We start from the raw sequence: 27,291 nt of genomic DNA on the forward strand, positions 1-27,291 counted from the left end.
GGATGATCAGCCATGATCACAATGTCGGAATCGAACCAGGGTCTCTGGCGCTGCCTTACAGCGCTTGCAGCGCCGGAGACCCGGGTTCAATCCCAACTACGGGTGCTGTCTGAATGGAGTTTGTACGTTCTCCCCGTGACCTGCGTGGGTTTTCTCCGAGATCTTCGGTTTCTCCGAGATCTTCGGTTTCCTCCCACACTCCAAAGACGTGCAGGTTTATAAGTTAACTGGCTTGGTATAAGTGTAAATTGTCCCTAGTGTGTGTTGGACAGTGTTAGTGTGAGGGGATCACCGGTCGGTGCGGACTCGGTGGGCCGAAGGGCCTGTTTCAGTGCTGTATCTAAACTATAAACTAAACTATGAATACGACTCTGTAATTACTGCTGTTCCCAGAGTAATTGTTTCCATATTCTGTTAATTTAAGAGCATCCTGTTTATTTATGCACATTAAGTTATCAGCAGTAAGAAAGTTTTGACATTAGGCCATTCATTTCCAGACGATTAGATAGAGCTTCGTGCTTTCAATGAGCTGCCTTTTTTTGATTTAGCGAGATATTAAAAAGCAAAGCTCTTATCATAATGTTCTTTGAAATGTGTCCATAAATGATTTTATTTTTATGTTGCTGCTTCTGCGTGCATGGGTGTGTTTGATTCTTGTCTCGCAAGTTCAGTCTCTGTGTTCATATCCACTAGTTTAGTTTAGTTTAGAGATACAGTGCGGAAACAGGCCCTTCGGCCCACCGGGTCCGCGCCGACCAGCGATCCCCGCACATTAACACTATCCTACACACACACTAGGAACAATTTTATACATTTGTACCAAGACAATTAACCTACACATCTGCACGTCTTTGGAACATGGGAGGAAACCGGAGCACCCGGAGAAAACCCACGCAGGTCACGGGGAGAACGTACAAACTCCGTACAGACGGCACCCGTGGTCAGGATGGTACACGGGTCTCTGGTGCTGTGAGGCAGCAACTCTACCGCCGCGCCACCGTGCCGCCCGTGACACGAATTCTGGAATTCATTTTTGATATTCTGGCTCCCCTGTGCAACATAGTGCGGCACAGTGGCGCAGCGGTAGAGTTGCTGCCTCACAGCGCCAGAGACCCGGGTTCCATCCCGACTGCGGGCGCTGTCTGTACGGAGTTTGCACGTTCTCCCCGTGACCTGCGTGGGTTTTCTCCGAGATCCTCCCACACTCCAAAGACGTGCAGGTGTGCAGGTTAATTGGCTTCGGTCAATTGTCCTAATTTGCAGGATGGAACTAGTAGTGTTTGGGGGGTCGCTGGTCGGCACGGAATCGGTGGGCCGAAGGGCTTGTTTCTACCCTGTATCTCTAAACTAAACTATTCCCGTGACTAATGTGACTAAACGCGGGCTGGAACCCGTGTCTCCGGCGCTGTATTCGCTGTAAGGCAGCAGCTCTACCGCTATGCCGCTGATAGGATCAGAAGTAGGCCACATGGCCCATCGAGTCTGCTCCGCCATTCAATCATATCTGATCTATCTCTCCCTCCTAACCCCATTCTCCTGCCTTCTGGTGGGTGAAAGGGCCTGATTCCGCACTGTATCTCTAAACTAAACACTATCTAATGCCAGACTTGGGTCTGTGGAACATCAACAATTTAACTGTTGACAGGCTGCTGAGAACAAAGTGTGAATCTAGACTCCTTCTGTCAGCACAGGTTTAGTTTAGTTTAGTTTAGAGACACAGCGCGGAAACAGGCCCTTCGGCCCACAGGGTCCGCACCGACCAGCGATCCCCGCACACTAACACCATCCCACACACACTAGAGACAATTTTTACATTTACCAAGCCAGTTAATCTACAAACCTGCATGTCTTTGGAGTGTGGGAGGAAACCGGAGATCTCGCAGAAAACCCACGCAGGTCATGGGGAGAACGTACAAACTCCGTACAGACGGCGCCCGTAGTCAGGATCGAACCTGAGTCTCCGTCGCTGCATTCGCTGTAAGGCAGCAACTCTACCGCTGCGCCACCGCCCTTTGTCTACATTGGTCTACACTGTTAAACGCAAGCTAAACATTATACCCTTTATCCTTTATTTGTATACTGTGGACGTCTTGATTGTAATCATGTACAGTCTTTCCGCTGAATGGTTAACACGCAACAAAAGCTTTTCACTGTACCTCGGTACACGTGACAATAAACTAAACTCAATTAAAAGCCTCCACATCCTTCATATCGCAAACCCAACTTGCCCTTAACACAAAGGTAGACACACAATGCTGGAGTAACTCAGCGGGTCAGGCAGCATCTCGGGAGAGAAGGAATGGGTGACGTTTCGGGTCGAGGCCCTTCTTCAGACTGATGTCGGTGACAGGAAGATTAGTGAGAGAACTAGAAAGGGGGAGGGGATAGAGAGGGAAAGCAGGGACTATCTGAAGTTAGAGAAGTCAATGTTCATACCGCTGGGGTGTAAACTGCCCAGGCGAAATATGAGGTGCTGTTCCTCCAATTTGCGCTGGGCCTCACTCTGACAATGGAGGAGGCCCAGGACAGAAAGGTCAGATTGGGAGTGGGAGGGGGAGTTGAAGTGCTCAGCCACCGGGAGATCAGGTTGGTTAAGACGGACTGAGCGGAGGTGTTGAACGAAACGATCGCCGAGCCTGCGTTTGGTCTCGCCGATGTAGAGAAGTTGACATCTGGAACAGCGGGTGCAATAGATGAGGTTGGAGGAGGTGCAGGTGAACCTCTGCCTCACCTGGAAAGACAGTTTGGGTCCTTGGATGGAGTTGAGGGGGGGAGGTAAAGGGACAGGTGTTGCATCTCCTGCGGTTGCAGGGGAATTCACCTGGGGAGGGGGTAGTTTGAGTGGGAAGGGACGAGTGGACCAGGGAGTTTCGGAGGGAACGGTCTCTGCGGAACGCAGAAAGGCGAGGAGATGGCTTAACGTATCTGAGTTTGATATGAAGAGGTTCTCTGTTTCTGTGCATTTCACATGGGGCGCAGCGGTAGAGTTGCTGCCTCACAGCGCCGGAGACCCGGGTTCCATCCTGACTACGGGCGCTATCTGTACGGAGTTTGTACGTTTTCCCCGTGACCGGCGTGGGTTTTCTCCGAGATCTTCCGGCTTCCTCCCACACTCCAACGACGTGCAGGTTTGTAGGCCGATTGGCTTGGTGTGAATGTGAATTGTCCCTCGTGTGTGTGCGCAGGGATAGCGTTCGTGTGCGGGGATAGCTGGTCGGCGCGGACTCGGTGGGCCGAAGGGCCTGTTTCCACGCTGTATCTCTAAACTATAAACTGAACCGAAACAATGTGTGGATTGCTCAGTAGCAAATTGTGTACACTTTGTCTTTGTGAGATTGAGTTGATCTGAGGCGTAGAGAAGATTGGCCAAATCTCCCTGTCAACAGGCCCTTGAAGTAAGCCGGGAATCCTCTTGAGTTACAGTGTTTCCGTAAACCATGATATGATATATCCAAAAGATTTTTTTTGACATTTAATTTCCTTCCAGGGTCCCTGATAGACAAGTTTGCAAAATGCAAAAGTGTTACGAGTCTTTCGGGAAAACCAATGGAGGCAAGGCAGATAAGGTGATAATTGGCAGTGTTTTTAATTGTGGGGATAAATAGAACAACATTGTTGCTCTGCACTTGGGACATGGAGAGTAAGGGTTGCCAACTTCCTCACTCCCAAATAAGGGACAAAGGGTGGCGTCATTGCCCCCTGCCCGCGCCCGCGCCCCACGTGACCTCACCCACCCCAAGCAGCCACGTGCTCCCTCTCCACCAAAGCCTGTCTTTAACCCTGTCTCCAGATTCAGGAACAATAGACAATAGGTGCAGGAGGAGGCCATTCGGCCCTTCGAGCCTGTACGCACCGCCATTCAATGTGATCGTGGCTGATCATTCTCAATCAGTACCCCGTTCCTGCCTTCTCCCCATACCCCCTGACTCCGCTATCCTTAAGAGCTCTATCTAGCTCTCTCTCGAATGCATTCAGAGAATTGGCCTCCACTGCCTTCTGAGGCAGAGAATTCCACAGCTTCACAACTCTCCGTTCTAAATGGCCTACCCCTTATTCTTAAACTGTGGACATTTTCTTCCCAGCTGTGATCTGGCAACTGAACCATCCTATCACCAACTAGAGAGCAATCCTGACTTACCATCTACCTCATTGGAGACCCACAGACTATCCTTAATCGGACTTTACTGGACTTGCTTTAAACGTTATTCCCTTTATACTGTATCTGTACACTGTGGACGGCTCGATTTTAATCATGTATTGTCTTTCCGTTGACTGGATGTCGCGCAACAAAAGCTTCTCACTGAACCTCGGTACACGTGACAATAAACAAAACTAATCTAAACTAAACTACACTGAACTAAAACTTGGGCAGCACAGTGGCACAGCGGTAGAGTAGCTGCCTCACAGCGCCGGAGACCCAGGTTCCATCCCGAATACGGGTGCTGCATGGGTTTTCTCCGAGATCTTCGGTTTCCTCGCACGCTCCAAAGACGCACAGGTTTGTAGGTTAATTGGCTTGGTATAAATGTAAAATCGCCCCCAGTATGTGGAGGATAGTGTTAGTGTGTGGGGATCGCTAGTCGGCATGGACTCGGTGGGCCGAAGGGCCTGTTTCCACGCTGTATCTCTAAACTAAAACCAAAGCTGTGCCGATGTGAGAACGACAAATGTCCAGAAATAGTTTGGCATCTGTTTTGAACAACCTTCTCTGCAACGAAAGACGCACGTGCCATGTAAAATGCCCGATCAAGGTACACGATGTTACGTTACATTAGGCGTGCCCCTAAATTAGTTCCAGATAATAGAGGCGACTTGGCCTCATTACGAATGACTCTAAGATGCCAGTAAAATCACTGCCAGCAGTCCGGGCACAGGTACTTCAAAGCAAATATTCCCAGTCGTTAAACACAAAGCAAGGCACACCAAGCATCAAATAAAAACTCCAAGGTAGACACAAAATGCTGGAGTAACTCAGCAGGTCAGGCAGCATCTCTGGAGAGAAGGAATGGGTGACGTTTCGGGTCGAGACCCTTCTTCAGACTGATGTCAGGGGAGGGGACGTCACCGCCCCGAGCCCCACGTGACCTCACCGAGCCAAGGGCCGCGTGCTCCCGCTCCACCAATGGCGGCCGCCCGGGCCGGGTGGCGGGTTGCTATGCAACCACCGTTAGGTGGCGCCTGGGCCTCCGAACCTACACTGTCCGGACCTACAGCGTTCGGCCCCTATAGTGTCGGGGCCTACAGCGTCCCCCGGGCCTAATAGAAACATAGAAACATAGAAAATAGGTGCAGGAGTAGGCCATTCGGCCCTTCGAGCCTGCACCGTCATTCAATATGATCATGGCTGATCATCCAACTCAGTATCCTGTACCTGCCTTCTCTCCATACCCCCTGATCCCTTTAGCCACAAGGGCCACATCTAACTCCCTCTTAAATATAGCCAATGAACTGGCCTCAACTACCTTCTGTGGCAGAGAATTCCACAGATTCACCACTCTCTGTGTGAAAAAAAAACGTTCTCATCTCGGTCCTAAAAGACTTCCCCCTTATCCTTAAACTGTGACCCCTTGTTCTGGACTTCCCCAACATCGGGAACAATCTTCCTGCATCTAGCCTGTCCAACCCCTTAAGAATTTTGTAAGTTTCTATTGTGGTCCTGTACGGGACAAACCAATTTAGCCCAAAATACGTGATGACCCGGCTAATACGGGACAGTTGGCAACCCTAGCAGTAGGGCCTGTTTCTACGCTGTTTGACTCGATGACTCAGTCTGAAGAAGGGTCTCGGCCCGAAACGTCACCCATTCCCTCTCTCCTAGATGCTGCCTGACCCGCTGAATTACTCCAGCATTTTGTGATACCGATGACTGCAAATCCTTTTTACATGCTGTGATAATGCCTGTCTTTACCATTCCTGTGGATATTTTTAAGGCAGAGATTGATAGATTCTTGATTAGTTCTGGTGTCAGGGGTTATGGGGAGAAGGCAAGAGAATGGGGTTGGGAGGGAGAGATAGATCAGCCATGATTGAATGGCGGAGTAGACGTGATGGGCCGAATGGCCTTATTCTGCTCCTATCACTTATGAACTTCACACTTATGAACAAAAACAACCAAAGTTATCAAACACCTTTGCCAGTCCAGTCTTTAGTTTAGTTTAGAGAAGCAGTCCCTTCAGCCCACCGAGTCCGCACCGTCCAGCGATCCCTGCACACTAACACTAGCCTGCACACACTAGGAACATTTTTTACATTTTTACATTTACCGAGCCAATTAACCTACAATCCTGCACGTCTTTGGAGTGCGGGAGGAAACCGAAGATCTCAGAGAAAACCCATGCAGGTCACGGGGAGAACGTACAAACTCCTTACAGACAGCGCCTGTGGTCGGGATCGAACCTGGGTCTCCGGCGCTGTGAGGCAGCGACTTTGCCGCTGCGCCCCCCTCCCCGCTCCTGTCCGGCAGAAGATGGCACAGATGGCAGTCACGGTGGCGTAGCGGCCTTACAGTGAATGCAGCGCCAGAGACCCGGGTTCCATCCTGACTACGGGCGCTATCTGTACGGAGTTTGTACGTTCTCCCCGTGACCTGCGTGGGTTTTCTCCGGGTGCTCCGGATTCCTCCCGCACTCCAAAGACCGGCGGGTTTGTAGGTTAATTGGCTTGGTGTAAATGTAAACATTGTCCCTAGTGGGTGTAGGATAGTGTTAATGTGCGGGGATCGCTGGTCGGCGCGGACCCGGTGGGCCGAAGGGCCTGTTTCCGCGCTGTATCTCTAAACTAAACCTAGACTAAACTAAGATACAGAGGCGTGAAAGCTCCCACCGTCGCATGCCTTGCAACTTACGTATACGCTGTCCTGTTTGTAGCGGATGTGCAGGTTATGCATGATTGCTCCTTCGTGCAGATCTGCCAGGGTCGCCATGTCCTCCACACCATCCACGCTGCTCGCATGCATCACCGCAACCTTCTCCCTGGTCAGCGTGTTCAGCTTATACGTGTACACCTGGTCAAAGCAAGAAACGGGAAACATCAAGTACCAGTAAATCACGCCGCATGCACGGAGACGTGTTAAACAGCGGCACGGTGGCGCAGCGGGTAGAGCTGCTGCCTCGCAGCGCCAGAGACCCGTGTTTGCACAAACCCAAGAATGTACAAACTCCGTGCAGGCAGCACCCGTAGTCGGGATCAAACCCGGGTTTCTGGCATTGTGAGGCAGTAATACGGTTGCCAACTATTTCACTCCCAAATAAGGGACAAGGTGACGTCACCGCCCCGCACCCCACGTGACCTCACCCAGCCAGCGGCCACGTGCTCCCGCTCCACCAATGGTGGCCGCCCGGGCCGGGAGGCGGGTTGCTACGTAACCTCCGTTAGGCGGCGCCCGGGCCTCCGGACCTACACTGTCCGGACCTACACTGTCCGGGCCTACACTGTCTGAACCTACACTGTCCGCACCTACACTGTCCGGACCTACATCGTCCGGACCTACAGCGTCTGGGCCTACAGCGTCTGGGCCTACAGCGTCCGGGCCTACTTCGTGCCCCGGGCCGAATATGGGACAAGGGCAGTCCCATACAGGACAAACTAATTTAGCCCAAAATACGGATGTCCCGGCTAATATAGGACAGTTGGCAACCCTAGGCTGCAACTCTGTGCCACCCATATCCATGAACCTGTCCAAACTATAACAAAATTTAAGGGACTATAACATTTAAAATACATTTGGACAGGTTTGTGGATAGGCCAGGTTTGGAGGGATATGGGCCAAACGCAGGCAGGTGGGACTAGTGTAGGTGGGACATGTTGGCCAGTGTGGACAAGTTGGGCCGAAGGGCCTGTTTCCACACTGTATCACTCTATGACTGCACATACCTTTTACATGCTATGATAATGCCTGTCTTTAATTCAGTTTAGTTTATTGTCATGTGTACCGAGGTACAGTGAAAAGCTTTTGTTGCGTGCTAACCAGTCATCGGAAAGACAATACATGATCACAATCAAGCCGTCCGCAGTGTACAGATACAGGATGAAGGGAGTAACAATAGACAATAGACAATAGGTACAGGAGGAGGCCATTCGGCCCTTCGAGCCAGCACCGCCATTTAATGTGATCATGGCTGATCATTCTCAATCAGTACCCCGTTCCTGCCTTATCCCCATACCCCCTGACTCCGCTATCCTTAAGAGCTCTATCCAGCTCTCTCTTGAATGCATTCAGAGAATTGGCCTCCACTGCCTTCTGAGGCAGAGAATTCCACAGATTCACAACTCTCTGACTGAAAAAGTTTTTCCTCATCTCAGTTCTAAATGGCCTACCCCTTATTCTTAAACTGTGGCCCCTTGTTCTGGACTCCCCCAACATTGGGAACATGTTTCCTGCCTCTAACGTGTCCAACCCCTTAATAATCTTATACGTTTCGATAAGATCTCCTCTCATCCTTCTAAAATCTCCTCTCATCCTTCTAACGTTTAGTGCAAGGTAAAGTCCGATCAAAGATAGTCCGAGGGTCTTCAATGAGGTAGATGGGAGATCAGGACCGCTCTCTAGTGTAGATGAGGCACGTTGGCCGGTGTGGGCAAGTTGGGCTGAAGGGCCCGTTTCTGTGCCTTATCACTCTATGACTCTATCACAATGAAAGTTACACTCAACAGGGCAGGAAGCGTAGAACTTTAAATGCCTTGGAAAATATGCTTGGAATGTAAAAGTCCAAACAGTGGGAGCCAGCACGGCAGACGGTGTGGTTACACTGGAGATGTCCTCCGGGACAGGGGGATGGGAAGATGGAAGGAGATTTATTTGTACAAGTCTTCCTCGTGGCTGAGAACGTGGGTGTTTGTTTAATCATTGAATTGCACTCTGGTTAAACGAGAACAATTCCTAACATACTGTCAGGTGGCATCACAGCCTGGTGTGGGAACAGCTCTGTCCAAGGCTCACAAGGCACTGCAGAGTTACAGATGTAGCCCAGTCCGTCACACGGGCCTAGCTAGGGTTGCCTACCGTCCCCTATTTGCCGGGACATCCCGTACTAAAACTGAGGTGGAATTTGTGGAATTCTCTGCCACAGATGGCAGTGGAAGCCAATTCACTTTAAAAGAGTGAATTGAATTTAAAAGAGAGTTAGATGGAGCTCTAGGGGCTAGTGGAATCAAGGGATATGGGGAGAAGGCAGGCATGGGTTACTGATTGTGGATGATCAGCCATGATCTCATTGAATGGCGGTGCTGGCTCGAAGGGCCAAATGGCCTCCTCCTGCATCTATTTTCTATGTTTCTATGTTTCTATTTTGGGCTAAATTAGCTTGTCCCGTACGGGACCGCCCTTGTCCCGTATTAGTAGGGTCGCCAACTTCCTCACCCCCAGATAAGGGACAAAGGGTGACGTCACCGCCCCGCGCCCCACGTGACCTCACCCAGCCGCACGTGCTCCCACTCCACCAATGGCGGCCGCCCGGGCCACCTGGATGAGGTCACGTGGAGTGTGGGTCGGTGGTGTCACCCTGTCCCGTACTTGCGAGTGAGGAAGTTGGCAACCTTACACGGACCACACTCCCCACCATTGTAGATGTAGCCCAGTCCATCACACACACCACACTACCCACCATTGTAGATGTGGCCCAGTCCATCACACACACCACACTCCCCCACCATCGACTCCATCACCAACAATTCACGCTGCCTCAGGTAAACCTTGCTTCCATGGTGTATCTCTACACACTTTGGGCGGCACGGTGGTGCAGTGGTAGAGTTGTTGCCTCACAGCACCAGAGACCCGGGTTCGATCCTGACTACGGGCGCCGTCTGTACGGAGTTTGTTCGTTCTCCCCGTGACCTGCGTGGGTTTTCTCCGAGATCTTCAGTTTCCTCCCACACTCCAAAGATGTACAGGTTTGTAAGGTTAATTGGCTTGGTGTAAATGTAAACTGTCCCGAGAGTGTGTAGGATCGCGTTAGTGTAGTTTGCCGAAGGGCCTGTTTCCGCGCTGTATCTCTAAACTGTTGGTGAAACGTTCTTATCTTTCTCTTGGCTCACACTACTTGTATCAGTCAACACAGCAAAATAGAATCACGTGGAATAATTTGAGTGTTTTAAATAACCAGTAAGCTCGCTGCCTCTGATAATGGCTTCTTGTGTTCCATCGTTGAGAGCGAGCGAACACGAGTTAGGAATTAATGAAGAGTTTCAGCTGGTTCCAGACCTCGCCTAGCTCTTGACATTTCATTATATAAATGAAGTCGTTTGACCTTTTGTTAAAACGAGCCCATTCCCAAAATCAAAGGCAATTTGAAAGACTGATTTGTAACCCTTGCAGAATTTGCCCAGAGGACAAAGGTTTAAGGTGAGAGGGGAAAGTTTAGTTTAGAGACACAGCAGGGAAACAGGCCCTTCGGCCCACTGAGTCCGTGCCGCCCAGCGATCCCCATACTAGGGTTGCCAACTGTCCCGTATTGGCCGGGACATCCCTTATTTGGGGTTAATTGTTTTTTTCCCATACGGGACCGCCCGTGTCCCGTATTAGGCCCAGAGGGGCGCTGTAGGCCCGGACACTGTAGGCCCGGACACTGTAGGCCTGGACACTGTAGGCCCGGTCACTGTAGGCCCGGACACTGTAGGCCCGGACACTGTAGGCCCAGACACTAAAGGCCCGGACACTGTAGGCCCGGACACTGTAGGCCCGGACACTGTAGGCCCGGACACTGTAGGCCCGGACACTGTAGGCCCGGACACTGTAGGCCCGGACACTGTAGGCCCGGACACTGTAGGCCCGGTCACTGTAGGCCCGGTCACTGTAGGCCCGGACACTGTAGGCCCGGACACTGTAGGCCCGGACACTGTAGGCCCGGACACTGTAGGCCCGGACACTAAAGGCCCGGACACTGTAGGCCTGGACACTGTAGGCCCGGACACTGTAGGCCCGGACACTGTAGGTCCCGACAGTTTAGGTCCCGACACTCTAGGTTTCCGACATTTTAGCTCCGGACAGTCTAGGCCCGGAGGCCCGGGCGCCGCCTAACGGTGGTTGCGTTGCAACCCGCCTTCCCGTCCCGGGAGGCCGCCATTGGTCGAGCGGGAACACGTGGCCGCTGGCTGGGTGAGGTCACGTGGGGCGCGGGGTGGTGACGTCACCTTGTCCCTTATTTGGGAGTGAGATAGTTGGCAACCCTAGGGCCTAGTGTAGATGGGGCATCGTGGTCAGCATGGATGAGTTGGGCTGAAGGGATCTTCATCCGTGTCCATTGTTACCTACTAAGTAAGTATACGTTGACACTAGGAACTGCATAGTCATAGAGTGGTACAGCATTGAAACAGGCCCTTCGGCCCAACTTGCCCACACCGGCCAACAATGTCCCAGCTACACTAGTCCCACCTGCCTGTGCTTGGTCCATAACCCTCCAAACCTGTCCTATCCATATCCCTGTGTAACTGTTTCTTAAACACTGGGATAGTCCCAGCCTCAACTACCTCCTCCGGCAGCTTGTTCCACACACCCACCACCCTTTGTGTGAAAAAGTTTCCCCTAAGATTCCTATTAAATCTTTTCCCCTTCACCTTAAACCCATGTCCTCTGGTCCCCGATTCACCAACTCTGGGCAACAAAATCTAACCCGATCCATTCCTCTCATGATTTTGTACACCTCCATAAGATCACCCCTCATCCTCCTGCGCTCCAGGGAATAGACACATCCTACTCAACCTCTCCCTGTAGCTCAGAACCTCGAGTTCTGGCAACATCCGCTTAAATCATCTCTGTACCCTTTCCAGTTTGACATCTTTCCTATATCATGGTGCCCAGAACTGAACACAATACTCTAAATGCGGCCTCACCAATGTCTTATACAATTGCAACACGACCTCCCAACTTCTATACTCAATACTCTGACTGATAAAGGCCAATGTACCAAAAGCTTTTTTGACCACCTTATCTACCTGCACTCCTAGATCCCTCTGCTCTACAACACTCCTCAGAGCCCTACCATTCACTGTGCAGTATTAGACGGGACATCCCGTATTTTGGACTAAATTGATTTGTTCCGTAGGGGACCGCCCTTGTCCCGTATTAGGCCCGGACGGCGCTGTAGGCCCGGACACTGTAGGCCCGGACACTGTATGCCTGGACACTGTAGGCCCGGACACTGTAGGCCCGGACACTGTAGGCCCGGACACTATATGCCTGGACACTGTAGGCCCGGACACTATATGCCTGGACACTGTAGGCCCGGACACTGTAGCCCGGGGGCCGCTGAAGTCCCGGACAGTCTAGGCCCAGGCGCCGCCTAACGGAGGTTGCATAGCAACTCGCCTCCCTGCCCAGGCGGCCGCCATTGGTGGAGCGGGAGCACGTAGCAGCTGGCTGGGTACAGGTCACGTGGGGCGCGGGGCGGTGACATCACCCTTTGTCCCTTATTTGGGAGTGAGATAGTTGGCAACCCTGGCCACCACAGACCCTGTTGCTGTGACTCTGTATTCTCCACTCTGGTGTTTTTCTCTCTGCTCTACAAGTTATGCTGGTGTGAGGCTTGTTTGTTCTCATGTATGTTATGATTTGACTGCACAGCTCTCAAAACAAAGTTTTTCTCTGTATCTCGGTACACGTGACAATAATAAACCGATGCCACGGCGTACAGTTCTGTTTTTGCTCATTTCACTGCTACCATCACACTGCCTCGGCAAGGCCAGCAGCATAATCAAGGAGGTTCAAGCAGCATCTCTAGAGAGAAGGAATATGGTGACGTTTCGGGTTGAGACCCTTGTTCAGACTCACGGACCAGTCGCACCCTGGCCACTCCATCGTCTCCTCTCTCCCGTCAGCAAGAGGTACAGAAGTAGGGTTGCCAACTGTCCCGTATTAGCCGGGACATCCTGTATTTTGGGTTAAATTGGTTTGTCCCGTATGGGACCGCTCTTGTCCCGTATTAGGCCCGGGGGGGCGCTGTCGGCCTGGACACTGTAGGCCCGGACACTGTATGCCCGGACACTGTAGGCCCAGACACTGTAGGCCCGGACACTGCAGGCCCGGACACTGTAGGCCCGGACACTGTAGGCCCGGACACTGTAGGCCTGTACACTGTAGGCCAGGACACTGTAGGCCCGGACACTGTAGGCCTGGGCACTGTAGGCCCAGACACTGTAGGCCTGCACACTGTAGGCCAGGACACTGTAGGCCCGGACACTGTAGGCCTGGACACTATAGGCCCGGACACTGTAGCCCGCTGTAGTCCTGGACAGTTTAGGCCCGGACATGGCCTAACGAGAGTTGCAACCCACCTCTCGGCTCAGGCGGCCACCATTGGTGGAGCGGGAGCACGTGGCCTCTGGCTGGGTGAGGTCACGTGGGGCGCGGGGCGGTGACGCCACCCTTTGTGCCTTATTTGGGAGTGAGGAAATTGGCAAACCTATACAGAAGTGTGAAAACGCACACCTCCAGATTCGGGGACAGTTTCTTCCCAGCAGTTATCAGGCAACTGAACCATCCTACCAACAACTAGAGAGCCGTCCTGAACTGCTATCTACCTTTTTGGAGACCCTTGGGTTATCTTTGATCGGACTTTGCTGGCTTTACCTTGCAATAAACATTATTCCCTTATCATGTATCTGTACACTGTGGACGGCTCGATTGTAATCATGTATTGTCTTTCCACTGACTGGTTAGCACGCAACAAAAGCTTTTTGCTGTACCTCTGTACACGTGACAATAAACTCAACTGAACCCGTCTCATCAGGAAGAAGGTACAGGAGACAGAAAAACATGACCGCCAGGTTCAAGTATGGCTTCTTCTTCCCACCCTCAAAAAAAGTACAGGTTTGAAGGTTAATTGACTTCGGTAAAATTGTAAATTGTCCGTAGTGTGTCGGATAGTGCTAGCTAGGGTTGCCAACTGTCCCGTATTAGCCGGGACATCCCGTATTTTGGGCTAAATTGGTTTGTCCCGTACGGGACCGCCCTTGTCCCGTATTCGACCTGGGGGGCGGTGCAGGCCCGGACACTGTAGACCCGGACACTGTAGGCCCTGACACTGTAGGCCCTGACACTGTAGGCCTGGGCAGTGTAGACCAGGACACTGTAGGCCCGGACACGGTAGGCCCTGACACTGTAGGCCCTGATACTGTAGGCCCCTACACTGTAGGCCCGGGTAGTGCAGGCCCGGGCAGTGTAGGCCCGGGCACTGTAGGTCCACAATGTAGGTCCGCACTGTAGGCCCGGACACTGTAGGCCCGGACAGTGTAGGTCCGAGCGCCGCCTAACGGAGGTTGCCTAGCAACCCGCCTCCCGGCCTGGGCGGCCGCCATTGGTAGGGCGAGGGCACGTGGCCGCTGGCTGGGTGAGGTCACGTGGGGCGCTGGCCGGTGATGTCACCTTGTCCCTTATTTGGGAGTGAATAGTTGGCAACACTAGTGCTAGCGTACAGGGTGATCGCTGGTCAGGTGGGCCGAAGGGCCTGTTTCCAGGCTGTATGACTCCATGATTCTAGTCCAAAGACGTGCAGGTTTGTAGGTTAATTGGCAGCAGAAACATAACAGGGTCTGTAAATTGTCCCTCCTGTGTAAGATAGAACTAGTGCACAGGGCGATCGCTGGTCGGCACGGAATTGGTGGGCCGAAAGTCCTGTTTCCGCGCTGTGTCTCTGAAGTCTAAAGTCATTAGGATCGTTCCGCACAAGTCTACAGTAAAGATCTCCATCTGCAGAACACATATCTCAAGGCATAACATGAAAATATATAAAAACAAAGTTACAAGAAGCAAAGATTGCATTTGCCAAAACATGTTTCTCAGGAACGGATTGGAAACAGATGTTGATGTTTCCTGCTTCAGCAGATTGGCGTATGAATCATTTTAAGGAGCAGGAATCCCAAAATAGCAAGTGCTGGAAGCAGTCAGGAACTGTTGTCAGCAGCAGTCCAAGTGGACAAATTAATATTTCAAATCCCAGCCCTTTAGGCAAGAATCTCACACCTTTACACAGTTCGAGACGAGACACAATCTTGGGCAAAGCACAAAATTAAGGGCCGATACAGCTGCTGCCTCACAGCGCCAGAGACCCGGGTTCCATCCTGACTATGGGTTCTGTCTTATAGACAATAGACAATAGACAATAGGTGCAGGAGGAGGCCATTCGGCCCTTCGAGCCAGCACCACCATTCAATGTGATCATGGCTGATCATTCTCAATCAGTACCCCGTTCCTGCCTTCTCCCCAAACCCCCTGACTCCGCTATCCTTCAGCTCTATCTAGCTCTTGTTCTGTCTATATAGAGTTTTTATATGTTCTCCCTGTGATTGCGTGGGCTTTTCCCAGTAAAGATTGTAAATTGTCCCCAGTGTGTGCAGGATGGTGCTATTGTACGGGGATCGCTGGTCGGCGCGGACTCGGTGGGCCGAAGGTAGGGTTGCCAACTTTCTCACTCCCAAATAAGGGACAAAAGGGGACGTCACCGCCCCGCGCCCCACGTGACCTCACCCAGCCAGTGGCCACGTGCTCCCGCTCCTCCAACGGTGGCCGCCCAGCCCAGGAGGCGGGTTGCTAGGCGGCTCCTGGGCCTCCGGGCCTACAGCATTCACAAGACCTACAGTATCTGGGTCTACAGCGTCCGGGCCTACAGCGCCCCCTGGGCCTAATACGGGACAAGGGCGGTCCCGCACGGGACAAACCAATTTAGCCCAAAACACGGGATGTCCCGGCTAATACGGGACAGTTGGCAATCCCTGTGACTGCATGGGCTTTTCCCAGTAAAGGTTGTAAACTGCCCCCAGTGTGTGTAGGATAGTGCTATTGTACGGAGATCGCTGGTCTGCACGCACCCGGTAGGCCAAAGGGCCTGCTTCCGCACTGTATCTCAAAACTAAACTAAACTAAACTAAATTAAACTATAATCTTTTCTTTCAACAATGCAAACTGCTTCCTGTCTTTCCAAAAGTTCCAAGTTCGCATTAAAGAAGTTTGGCAAAAATAAAGTTAGATCATTTATCATACCGCACTTATTACATCCATCACAACAGATACCACATGACTGGGAACATTTGCTCCAGAAACTGCTGGCATTTGAAACATTTTAATAGGATAATCAGACCTCGAAGATGCTACAGTGGGCTGTGTTTAGTTTTTTAGTTTAGTTCAGTTTAGATTGTGGTCACATGTACCGAGGTACAGTGAAAAGCTTTTGTTGCGTGCTAACAGGTCAGCGGAAAGACAACACATGATTACAATTGAGCCGTTCACAGTGGACAGATACATGATAAGGGAATAACGTTTAGTGCAAGGTAAAGCCAGCAAAGTCCGATCAAGGATAGTCCGAGGGTCACCAATGAGGTAGATAGTAGTTCAGGACTGCTCTCTGGTTGTGGTAGGATGGTTCAGTTGCCTGATAACAGCTGGGAAGAAACTGTCCCTGAATCTGGAGGTGTGCGTTTACACACTTCTGTACCTTTTGCCCGATGGGAGAGGGGAGAAGAGGGAGTGGCCGGGGTAGTTTAGAGGTGCCTTGCGGAAACAGGCTGTTCGGACCACTGAGTCCGCGCCGACCGGCGATCACCTAGGGGCACTAGCACCATCCGACACACTAGGGACAATTTACAGAATCCAATTTACCTACAAACCCGCACGTCTTTGGAGGAAACCGAAGATCTCAGGGAAAACCCACGCAGGTCACGGGGAGAACGTACAAACTCCGTACAGACAGCACCCGTGGTCAGGATGGAACCCGGGTCTCTGGCGCTGTGAGGCAGCAACTCTACCGCTGCACCACCGTGCCGCCTGTGTCCAATCTCGATGTAATCAGATTATTGTCATGCAGTTGCAATTTAAAAACTGACACGGGAGACTAATCTATTTACTGAGCAAAACGGAGGCTGGCGTAGTGGTAGTAGGGGTTGCCAACTATCTCGCTCCCAAATAAGGGTCAAGGTGGCATCACCACCCCGCGCCCCACGTGACCTCACCCAGCCAGTGGCCACGTGCTCCCGCTCCACCAATGGCGGCCGCCTGGGCCGGTATGCGGGTTGCTATGCAACACCTGTGAGGCGGTGCCTGGGGCTCCAGGCCTACAGCGGCCCCGGGGCCTACAGTGTCCGGGCCTACAGAGTCCTGGCCTACAGCCCCCCCCCCCGGGCCTAATACGGGACAAGGGCAGCCGCCCGGGCCGGGAGGCGGGTTGCCACGCAACTTCTGTTAGCCTCCAGACCTACACTGCCGGGACCTACATCGTCCGGGTCTACAGCACCCCCCTCCCGGGCCTAATACGGGACAAGGGCGGTCCCGATCGTGACAAACCAATTTAGCCCAAAATACGGGATGTCCCGGCTAATACGGGTCAGTTGGCAACCGTAGCCGTGAGGGACGGTGGGAGAACAAAGGTGGACCCGGTCTGTGGGGGGGGGCACTCTAGTTTTAGAATCCTCTGCCCAGGGGATAAGCCTGCGTTCGATTGTTTGTATGTTTGTTCGTTCTGGTGAAGGGGCTGTGTCTTTTTCTTCACTTTTAATTTAATATATTACGTTGATCACATTGAATGGCGGTGCTGGCTCGAAGGGCCGAATGGCCTCCTCCTGCACCTATTGTCTCCTGCACCGATTTCGTACACCTGTTGTGACTGTCGGCAGACCAAATTCCCTCCGGGGATGAATGAAGTTCTATCGTATCGTGTCGTATCGAAACAGGCCCTTCAGACCAACTAGCCCACATCGACCAACACTAGTCCCACCTGCCCACGTTTGGCCCATATCCCTCTAAACCTATCCTCTCCATGTACCTGTCTTAACTGTTTCTAAAATGTTGGGATCGTGCCTGCCTCGACTACCTCCTCCGGCAGCCCGTTCCATACACCCACCACCTTCTGTGTAAGCTCATACGTTCTACGAGCCAAATTAGGCCATTCGGCCCATCAGGTTCTACTCCGCCATTTCAATCATGACCGATCTATCTTAACCTCCTTACCCCATTCTCCTGCCTTCTCCCCACAGCCCCTGACACCCGTACTAAGTGGACTCCGTGGGCCATAGGGCCCGTTTCCAAGTGTTTCTGTAAAAATAAACGAAACTAAACTAAAACTTGGGTAACACTACTTTAAGTGTCGGCTCCATCGGCATTTCAGTTGCTAGTCTGGCCCCGTTTACTGCGTGTTAGTACTCTGTGCACGTGAATCTTACATCACCCTGGCCCTTCACTGAGCCCAGCTTTTCTCTGCTTGTACTAATGAGGCCTGTTTCCTTTTCTGGTTGGATTAAATGACCTTGCTCTTGTGCGCTCCACAATGCATCTCCCAGAGTACTCCATGGTCATTTAACCCTTTGTGGTCGTGCACGTTTTTCCTCAGATCTTCAGTCAGAGGGGTGGTGAGTCTGTGGAACTCATTGCCACAGACGGCTGCGGAAGCCAAGCCAGCGGATATTGTTGAGGCGGAGATCGATAGATCAGTGGAGGACAGGGTTGCCAACTATCTCACTCCCAAATACGGGACAAGGTGACGTCACCGCACCACGCCCTCACCCAGCCAGCGGCCACGTGCTCCCGCCCCACTAATGGCGGCCGCCCGGGCCGGGAGGCGGGTTGCTAGGCAACCTCCGTCAGGCGGCGCCCGGGCCTCTGGGCCTACACTGTTCAGAGCTAAAATGTCGGAAACCTAGAGTGTCTGGACCTAAACTGTTGGGATCTACATCGTCGGGGCCTACAGTGTTGGGGCCTACAGCATCCGGGCCTACAGCGTCCCCCCGGGCCTAATACGGGACAAACCAATTTAGCCCAAAATACGGGATGCCCCGGCTAATACGGGACAGTTGGCAACCCTAGTGGAGGATGATTATGCAGTGGATCTGTGGACCGTGAGGAAGGCTGTCAAAATATACCAGCGGGATGCATGTTTTGTTTAGTTTAGTTTAGTTCAGAGATACAGTGTGGAAACAGGCCCTTCAGCCCACCAAGTCCACGCCAACCATCGATGGTAGTTCAGGTTTGTTGAAGTTGCCCGATATCAGCTGGGAAGAGACTGTGTGGGTGAAGTGCCTGTTTCCACGCTGTATCTCCAAACTAAACTAAACTAAATGGACCTACAAACCTGTAGGTTTGTCTTTGAAGTGTGGGAGGAAACCGGAGCACCCGGAGAAAACCCACGCAGGTCACGGGGAGAACGTCCAAACTCCGTACAGGCAGCACCGGTAGTCAGGATGGAACCCGGGTCTCTGGCGCTGTGAGGCGGCAACTCTACCGCTGTGCCACCGTGCAGCCCTGTGCAGTGTTGAATCAGTCAGAACACTGAATGATTCAATACTGCTGCACGGTGGCGCATTAGTAGAGTCGCTGCCTCACAGCGAATGCAGCGCCGGAGACCCGGGTTCGATTCCGACCACGGGCGCCGTCTGTACGGAGTTTGTACGTTCTCCCCGTGACCTGCGTGGGTTTCCTCCGAGATCTTCGGTTTCCTCCCACACTCCAAAGATGTGCAGGTGTGTAGGTTAATTGGCTTGGTAAATGTAAAAAGATTGTCCCTAGTGGGTGTTGGATAGTGTTAGTGTTAGTGTGCGGGGATCGCCGAAGGGGCCTGTTTCCGTGCTGTACATCTAAACTAAACTACACTAGCAGGTGCCGCGGCCTTGAGATAGCAGATAAAATAAAATAAAATAAAACTAACTGAATTTCCAATGCAAACCCAATGAAAATAAAGTCTCACCCTGTAATCTACACTGCTCAGACATGATGTGTCTAATGCTCAGACACAGGAGAAGCAATGAACACAATTTTCCCACCATGTTTTGAGTCACTCCCGACATTCTCACAAGAGTTTTTAGACACATGTAAACAATTTAGACTCTTCACTTTAAAGATACAGTGTGGAAACAGGCCCTTCGGCCCACCGAGTCCTTGCTGACCCGCGATCACCCCGTACACTAGCATCATCCTACACACACTAGGGATAATTTACAGAAGCCAATTAACCTACAAACCTGCACGTCTTTGGAGTGTGGGAGGAAACCGGAGCACCCGGAGAAAACACACACAGGTCACAGGGAGAACGTACAAATTCCATACAGACAACGCCCGTATTCAGGATCGAACCCGGGTCTGCGTGTAAAAATGTGCCTTATTTTCTTCTTAAATATTAAAACCAATTTAGCCCAAAATCCGGGAAGTCCCAGCAAATACAGGACAGTTGGCAACCCTAGACTCACGACCCTGAGTCTAAGACTGTCCAGGTGTGTTTTAAATGCAGTTACCGTACCTGCTTCACCTCTGATAAAGCTGGCAGATCGACAGAGTTCCTGGGTGGTCTTGTACCGCTAATCATCTGTTTAACAGCCCCAGAGACAAGCCCAGAGACTGGTGTAAAAACCCATCTGTTTCTCTAATACCCTTAAGTGTAGGTAATATATTTACTTTAGAGATGCAGTGCGGAAACAGGCCCTTCAGCCCAAAAGGTCCACTCCGTCCAGCAAGGTGTCAGGGGTTATGGGGAGAATGGGGTTAGGAGGGAGAGATAGATCAGCCATGATTGAATGGTGGATTAGACTTGATGGGCCGAATGGCCTAATACTACTTCTATCACTTATGACCTTATGATCACCCCTGTATCCACAAGACACTGCAGAGAATTGTGGACACAGCCCAGATCATCACACAAATCAACCTCCCTTCCATTGAAGGTAGATACAAAATGCTGGAGTAACTCAGCGGGTCAGGCAGCATCTCTGGAGAAAAGGAATGGGTGACGTTTCGGGTCGAGATCGTTCTTCAGACTGAAGAAGGGGTCTCGATCAGAAACGTCACCCCTTCCTTCTCTCCAGAGATGCTGCCTGACCTGCTGAGTTACTCCAGCATTTTGTGTCTCCCTTCGATTTAAATAAGCATCTGCAGTTTTCTTTCCTACTCCCATCCATTGACTCCATCTACACCTCACACTGCCTCGGCAAGGCCAGCAGCATCATCAAGGACCAGTCTCACCCCGGCCACTCCCTCTTCTCCCCTCTCCCATCAGGCAAAAAGTACAGAAGTGTGAAAAAGCACACCTCCAGATTCAGGGACAGTTTCTTCCCAGCTGTTATCAGGCAACTGAACCATCCTACCACAACCAAAGGGCAGTGCTGAACTACTATCTACCCCTCTGGTGACCCTCGGACTATCTTTGAACGGACTTTGCTGGCTTTATCTTGCACTAAACGCTATTCCCTAATCATGTATATGTACACTGCAAACGGCTCGATTGTAATCATGTATAGACAATAGACAATAGACAATAGGTGCAGGAGGAGGCCATTCGGCTCTTCGAGCCAGCACCACCATTCAACGTGATCATGGCTGATCATTCTCAATCAGTACCCCGTTCCTGCCTTCTCCCCATACCCCCTGACTCCGCTATCCTTAAGAGCTCTATCTAGCTCTCTCTTGAATGCATTCAGAGAATTGGCCTCCACTGCCTTCTGAGGCAGAGAGTTCCACAGATTTCCTCCTCTCCGTTCTAAATGGCCTACCCCTTATTCTTAAACTGTGGCCCCTGGTTCTGGACTCCCCCAACATTGGGAACATGTTTCCTGCCTCTAACGTGTCCAACCCCTTAATAATCTTATATGTTTAATGCTGCCTGACCCGCTGAGTTAGTCCAGCACTCTGTGAAACGTCACCTATCCATGTTCTCCACAGATGCTGCCTGACCCGCTGAGTTACTCCAGCACTCTGTGAAACGTCACCTATCCATGTTCTCCAGAGATGCTGCCTGACCCGCTGAGTTACTCCAGCACCCTGTGAAACGTCACCTATCCATGTTCTCCAGAGATGCTGCCTGATCCGCTGAGTTAGTCCAGCATTTTGTGTCTACCTTTGATTTTAACCTGCATCTGCAGTTCTTTCCTACAAAATCAAGTTTTCCAGCTACAACAAGAGAATAATAGTGCATTTGTCCCTCCACCAGACCCGAATCACTTTGCTCAGAAACAACTCTGCTTCACTAACTGCTGATTCAGGGACAGTTTCTTCCCATCTGTCATCAGGCAACTGAACCATCCTACCACAACCAGTATCTTCAGTTCTTTGTGTCTACATTAGGCAATCCATTCATCGCTTAAAATCATCAGGACTCATCATTCTGACTCATAATTAATATAGTAAAATGTCCCAAGGCACTTCACAGGAATGCAGTCAGACAGTAAGAGTGACACAAAACCAAGACGATCAGACAGGAGAGGTGAGTAATAACTCGGCGAAAGATTCATGGACTCTTTTAAAGGAGACTAGACCAAGTGGACCCATTGGGCCCAAACATCTTCTGCATTGGTGCAGCACCTTCTCTTCCCCCCCTCCCCCTCCTCCCCCTCCCCCTCCCTCCCCTCCTCCTCCCCCCTCCTCCTCCCCCTTCCCCTCCCCCCTTCCTCTCCACCCCCACGCCATCCCCTTCAACTCCCCTCCCCCTCCCCCCCCTCCCCCTCCCACACTCCCCCCTAGGAGATAGATTTAAACTTTAAAATGTGAATAACTTAAAAAATATAACACCGATTTCAATGAAACGTCTTCCATTAGCACCAAAGGGACGACGGTGAGTAAGGTGGGACTAGAATTGTCGCGCTATTGTGCACCGTTTTGGCTGTTGTTCAGGAACAAACAAACAAACAAACGAGAGTTTTAGTGTATAAATTGAAGAAAACTCAAAAGTTTAGTTTAGTTTAGATACACAGCGCGGAAACAGGCCCTTTGGACACTGTAGGCCCGGACACTGTAGGCCCGGACACTGTAGGCCCAGACACTGTAGGCCCGGGCGCTGTCGGTCCAGACAGTCTAGGTCTGGACATTGTAGTTCCGGAGGCCCGGGCGCTGCCTAACGGAGGTTGCGGAAGAACTTTTTCAGTCAGAGGGTGGTGAAGGTGTGGAATTCTCTGCCTCAGAAGGCAGTGGAGGCCAGTTCGTTGGATGCTTTCAAGAGAGAGCTGGATAGAGCTCTTAAGGATAGCGGAGTGAGGGGGTATGGGGAGAAGGCAGGAACGGGGTACTGATTGAGAGTGATCAGCCATGATCGCATTGAATGGATGTGCTGGCTCGAAGGGCTGAATGGCCTACTCCTGCACCTATTGTCTATTGTCTATTGTCTAATGTTGCGTAGCAACCCGGCTCCCGGCCCAATGGGCCACCATTGGTGGAGCAGGAGCACGTGGCCACTGGCTGGGTGAGATCACGTGGGGCGCGGGGCGTTGACGTCTCCTTGACCCTTATTTGGGAGTGAGATAGTTGGCACCCATAACGATCACCCCGTACACTAGTATGGGTGTACGGGGTGATCCTGTTTCCACTAGTGGGAGAGTCTAGGACCAGAGGCCACAGCCTCAGAATTAAAGGACGTTCTTTTCGGAAGGAGATGAGGAGGAATTTCTTTAGTCAGAGGTGGTGAATCTGTGGAATTCTTTGCCACAGAAGACTGTGGAGGACGTTATTGGATATATTTACGGCAGAGATTGATAGATTCTTGATTAGTACGGGTGTCAGACGTTACGGGGAGAAGGGAGGAGAATGGGGTTAGGAAGGAGAGATAGATCAGCCATGATTGAATGGTGGAGTAGACTTGATGGGCCTAATTCTCCTATCACTTAAGATCTTATGATCTTAAGACATCGAAGATAGACACTAAATGCTAGAGTAACTGACTGTACCTCGGTACACGTGACAATAAACTAAACCACAAACTACAACAGGCAGTGTGCAAGTGGAAATCAAGAGAGTTGTGAATTTGTGGAATTCTCCGCCGCAGTTGCGGAATCAAGGGATATGGGTAGAAGGCAGGCACGGGTTACTGATTGTGGACGATCAGCCATGATCACAATGAATGGCGGTGCTGGCTCGAAGGGCTGAATGGCCTCCTCCTGCACCTATTTGCTATGTTTCTGTGTTTCTGTGTTTCTCAGTGTAATGTGAGACGGTTGCAGCGAGGTTTTAGTCTCCGGGTATTCTCAGCAGCTGGGAGTGCAGTGAACATGCATTACTGGTCTGGAATTCATCATTTGATCCTTTCTGCGGTAACACAATGCAGCCTCTGTGAGCTGCACAGACAAATGACTTCAGACCAGGGAGAATGTGAAAAACTGCAAGTTCACAGAACGCGCGTTTAGAAATCACGAGAACCGTAGACGTTTAGACGTTAGGCTTTAGAAACACAGCGTAGAAACAGGCCCTTCGGCCCACCGCGTCCGCACTGACCAGCGGTCACCCCGTACCCCAGCACTATCCTACACACGAGGGGCAATGTATCAACTAGATCAGACTGAAGAAGGGCCTCGATCCGAAATGGCCTCCCCATCCATTCCTTCTCTCCTGAGATGCTGCCTGACCCGCTGAGTTACTCCAGCAATTTCTGTCTAAATAGATTGGGTAGATGCACAGAGTCTTTTACCCAGAGTAGGGGAATCGAGGACCAGAGGACATAGGTTCAAGGTGAAGGGGAAAAAAATTAACAGTAATATGAGGCGTAACTTTTTCACACAGAGGGTGGTGGGTGTATGGAACGAGCTGCCAGAGGAGGTGGTTGAGGCTGGGACTATCCCATCGTTTAAGAAACAGTTGGACAGGTACATGGATAGGACAGGTTTGGAGGGAGATGGACCAAGCGCAGGCAGGTGGGACTAGTGTAGCTGGGACATTGTTGGCCGGTGTGGGCGAGTTGGGCCGAAGGGCCTGTTTCCACACTGTCTCACTATGACTCGTTGTACAATTTTCTTTATCAAATCCAATTAACCTACAAACCCGCACGTCTTTGGAGTGCGGGAGGAAACCGGAGCACCCGGTGAAAACCCACGCAGTCACAAGGAGAACGTACAAACTCCGTACAGACAGCACCAGTGATCCACTATCTGTACACTGTGGACGGCTCGATTGTAATCATGTGTTGCCTTTCCGCTGACTGGTTAGCACGCAACAAGAAAGCTTTTCTCTGTACCTCGGTACACGTGACAATAAACTAAACTCAAGTGTCCATGTACCCGTCCAAATGTCCCTTTGATGTAGTGTAGGTTTACTAGGTTAATTCCCGGAATGGTGGGACTGTCGTATGTTGAAAGACTGGAGCGGCTAGGCTTGTATACACTGGAATTTAGAAGAATGAGAGGGGATCTTATCGAAATATATGATTATTAAGGGGTTGGACACGTTAGAGGCAGGAAACATGTTCCCGATGTTGGGGGAGTCCATAACCAGGGGCCACAGTTTAAGAATAAGGGGTAGGCCATTTAGAACGGAGATGAGGAAAAACTTTTTCAGTCAGAGAGTTGTAAATCTGTGGAATTTTCTGCCTCAGAAGGCAGTGGAGGCCAGTTCTCTGAATGTATTCAAGAAAGAGCTAGATAGATCTCTTAAGGATAGCGGAGTCAGGGGGTATGGGGAGAAGGCAGGAACGGGGTACTGATTGAGAATGATCAGCCATGATCACATTGAATGGTGGTGCTGGCTCGAAGGGCCAAATGGCCTCCTCCTGCACCTATTGTCTATTGTCTATTGTTATAGTTCCGGCCTCTCATACCTGCTGTGGCTGTGAGATCAATGCACCGACCTCTCTCTGGAAACAGTTATTAACCCATAAACCTACAGAAGGTAATAACCTATTAAGAAATTAACCTAAAGGACTGGACAAGCTAGATGCAATGTTGGGGGAGTCCAGAACCAGGGGCCACAGTCTAAGAATAAAGGGGAGGCCATTTAAAACTGAGGTGAGAAAAAACTTTTTCACCCAGAGAGTTGTGAATTTGTGGAATTCTCTGCCACAGAAGGCAGTGGAGGCCAATTCACTGGATGAATTTAAAAGAGAGTTAGATAGAGCTCTAGGGGCTAGCGGACTCAAGAGATTTGGGGAGAAGGCAGGCACGGGTTACTGATTGTAGATGATCAGCCATGATCACAATGAATGCCAAATGGCCTCCTCCTGCACCTATTTTCTATGTTTCTATTAAATCTTTCCCCTCTCACTAACCTATGTCCTCTGGTTCTTGATTCCCCTACTCTGGGCAAGAGATTCTGTGCGTCTACCCGATCTATTCCTCTCATGATTTTGTACACCTCTATAAGATCACCCCTCATCCTCCTGCGCTCCAAGGAATGGAGTCCCAGCCTGCTCAACCTCTCCCTGGAGCTCAGGTCCTCGAATCCTGGCAACATCCTCGTAAATCATCTCTGAAAACTCCAATGAGGTAGATTGGAAGATCAGTCAGTACCCTAGCTGATGGAAAGGCCGTTCAGAAGCCTGATACCAGAGGGGGAGAGGCTGTTCCTGAGTCTGGTGGTGCGCGCTTTCAAGCTTCTGCACCTTCTGCCGGACGGGAGCGGGGAGAAGAAGTATGGGGGGGGGGATCGACCTCATTGAAACTTACCGAATAGTGAAAGGCTTGGATAGAGTGGATGTGGAGAGGATGTTTCCACCAGTGAGAGAGACTAGGACCAGAGGGCACAGCCTCAGAATTGAAGGAAGTTCCTGGAAAAGAGACGAGGAGGAATTTATTTCATCAGAGGGCGGTGAATCTGTGGGATTCATTGCCACAGAAGGGTGTGGAGGCCAAGTCAGTGGGCATTTTTAAGGCGGAGATTGACAGATTCTTGATTAGTGCGGGTGTCAGAGGCTATGGGGGGGGAAGGCAGGAGAATGGGGTTGTGAGGGAGAGATAGACCAGCCGTGATTGAATGGCAGAGTAGACTTGATGGGCTGAATGGCCTAATTTTGCACCGATCACTTATGAAATTATGAAGAAATAATAACTGGGGTGGGAAAGGTCCTTGCTTACGTTGGCTGCTCTCAATAGATCAGGGAAATTACTAATGAGACAGGAATGCTACGCCGTATATTTTGTGATGATTTATGTGTTTTTGAGTAAATTCAGCTGAAGGGATTTTCCAGGGATCAGTGATTAGGTTTGGATGGAATTTTGCTTACAGTTTGAGAGAGCCAAAAAGCAAGTACGAGCGTAGACACAAAATGTGAAACGTCACCTATCCATGTTCTCCAGAGATGCTGCCTGACCCGCTGAGTTACTCCAGCACTCTGTGAAACGTCACCTATCCATGTTCTCCACAGATGCTGCCTGACCCGCTGAGTTACTCCAGCACTCTGTGAAACGTCACCAAACCATGATCCCCAGAGATGCTGCCTGACCCGCTGAGTTATTCCAGCATTTTGTGTCTATCTTCGATGTAAACCAGCAATTGCAGTTCCTTTCTACACACCTCCTTTAAACTTTGCCCCTCTCACTACGCCCACCAGACTTTGATATTTCTATTCTGGGGAAAAGATTCTGACAGTCCGCCATGCCTTTACTTTACTTTAGGCTTTAGAAATACAGCGCGGAAAC

General features: G+C 51.1%; 1 protein-coding gene across 1 annotated transcript in view; it reads right to left on the reverse strand.

The window, feature by feature from the left end:
- Nucleotides 1-27,291, reverse strand: part of myo10 (myosin X) — a 200,360-nt gene that overhangs the window by 105,215 nt on the left and 67,854 nt on the right. Inside the window, exon 3 of the mRNA XM_078426665.1 lies at nt 6,845-7,003. Within this exon, the coding sequence (XP_078282791.1) occupies nt 6,845-7,003 (159 nt within the window). The remainder of the gene's footprint in view (nt 1-6,844; nt 7,004-27,291) is intronic.

The sequence above is a fragment of the Rhinoraja longicauda genome, chromosome 2 (genome assembly GCF_053455715.1).
Source record: "Rhinoraja longicauda isolate Sanriku21f chromosome 2, sRhiLon1.1, whole genome shotgun sequence".
In the NCBI taxonomy this organism is placed as follows: domain Eukaryota; kingdom Metazoa; phylum Chordata; class Chondrichthyes; order Rajiformes; family Arhynchobatidae; genus Rhinoraja; species Rhinoraja longicauda.